The sequence below is a fragment of the Cariama cristata genome, unplaced genomic scaffold (assembly GCF_000690535.1).
Source record: "Cariama cristata isolate BGI_N322 unplaced genomic scaffold, ASM69053v1 scaffold25307, whole genome shotgun sequence".
NCBI classification, from domain to species: Eukaryota; Metazoa; Chordata; class Aves; order Cariamiformes; family Cariamidae; genus Cariama; species Cariama cristata.
Window position 1 is genome coordinate 1,024 of NW_009627450.1, and position 1,736 is coordinate 2,759.

The 1,736-nt window shown below is 60.5% G+C and overlaps 1 protein-coding gene across 1 annotated transcript in view; it reads right to left on the minus strand.

Moving 5' to 3' along the window:
* DOHH (deoxyhypusine hydroxylase/monooxygenase) overlaps window positions 1-1,736 on the minus strand; it is a 2,675-nt gene that overhangs the window by 275 nt on the left and 664 nt on the right. Inside the window, exons 2-4 of the mRNA XM_009704453.1 lie at window positions 1,459-1,535; window positions 1,005-1,239; window positions 2-32 (exon numbers count right to left, since the gene is read on the minus strand). Coding sequence (XP_009702755.1) covers window positions 2-32; window positions 1,005-1,239; window positions 1,459-1,535 — 343 coding nt within the window. The remainder of the gene's footprint in view (window position 1; window positions 33-1,004; window positions 1,240-1,458; window positions 1,536-1,736) is intronic.

Here is a 1,736-nt window from a genome sequence, read left to right on the forward strand (position 1 = left end):
GTGGCGGAAGAGGGCACTGCCGGAGTGCAATCCTGCAGGGAGGAGGTGAGAGTGAGCTGCCACTGCCCCCAAAGTTCACTGGGATGCTTGGCCAGAGCCCCCCACTCAAAAGCCAGGGGAAGCCATGGCGCAGGCTGGCCTGGGGGTTAGAGCTGGTGGTGGCTACCCCAGACCTGTGGGGGCTTTTGGGGAAGGGGACAAAATACCTACAGTAGGGGCTGTTCTACCCTGCTCCCTGACCCCACACAGCCAGGGCAGCCCCAGCACCACAGGCCCACAGCCGTGCCGTGGAGGGTTAAGGACATCCTCTCATGATGGTGGCACCCACGCTGCCAGCACCCTCACCTGCCCCAGGGAGTCTGCACTGCCCACAGGCCCTGCCCCACCAGCTCGATGTGCCTGGGGTGGACTGGCAGCACAGACACAGCCTCAAGCCCTCCTGTGCTGCCGGACTGAACAGTCGTAGCAGGAGCTCACAGATCCCTGCACGCCTCGTCTCATGGTGCAGATATGCCCTCGGGGAGCATCCCAGATGGCTGGAGAGCCTCATCCGCTTCCCTTGGGCTGAGAGGTGGGTCCAAATGGTTCCGGGGCTGTGGCCTTCCCCTTCCCCACTCAGGAGCCATTCAATCCTCTCTCCAGAGCTATTCCCAAACCCCAGAATAAGGCTGGCAGCCTCTGACTCCCCAGTACAGGAGACCAAGACCCCAACACCCTGGGGCCCGGTCCCACCAGGAGACACCAGGTCAGACTGGTTGGTCCCATGGAAAAAGGGGAGCCTGGAGGACGGCAAGGGGGCTGTTAAACACCGGAGTGCAATGAGTGCTTTGCAACGTGGCTCTTGCAAGCAAGCAGGGGGACAGCAGTTCTAGAAACAAACGCCTGAAGAGCCTAAGAGAAGCCTCGCAGCTCTGGCAGCCCTGGATTTGGGAATGGCTAATCCTGGATTAACCTGTACAGACTTACAGTGAGGAGGCTACAGGCAGCCTCACCCTGGCTCTTACCGTCTGCCAGCGCCAGCACAGCAGCCTGACCCCCCAGGTTTCGCAGGGCAAACATGGCCCTGTAGCGGTCGAACAGCGTGCGTGACTCATCCAGGAGGGTTTCACGGAGTTTGGCGATGTCCGTCTCCTCAGCAGGGGGAGCAGGATCCACGGAGAGGTAGGGGCTGGCACCCGGCTCCTGCTTGTTCTGCAGCCACTCCAGCCTCCTCACTGCCAGCTGACACGTCTCTGCCACCTGCGGGGATGGGCACACAGCCCTGATTGTGGGACGGTGCCGTACGGCACTGGAAGTATGCCCAGGACTTCCCAACAGCAGCTGGGCACCAGCACACAGCAGGATGCCACTCATGGTGTCCCTGTCCACGGCCAGGGACTGCCCAGGAGAGACCTGCCTCACCCTCCTGGACGGGAAGCACTATACCCCAAGGGAAATGACCCCTCTCAAGAGCCTCACCTCAACCACGGGATCCTCTGAATAGCGTTTCAGTATATCCAGGACATCAGGATTCCCAATAGCACCCAGGGCTTCACCTGAAAGAAGGATGTGTCAGGATATTATCACAGTGTCTACAGGAGTAGGACCCTGCTGTGTCCTCCGGAAAAGTCTCACCCCACTCTGAAGCGGGGACACAGGCGTGACTCTGACCAATCCTAAATGAGGCAGCCAGGCAAACAAACATGGCAGGAGCCAGCCTGGCCAGCACAAAGGGGAAGGCTTGGCCAACCAGGCCA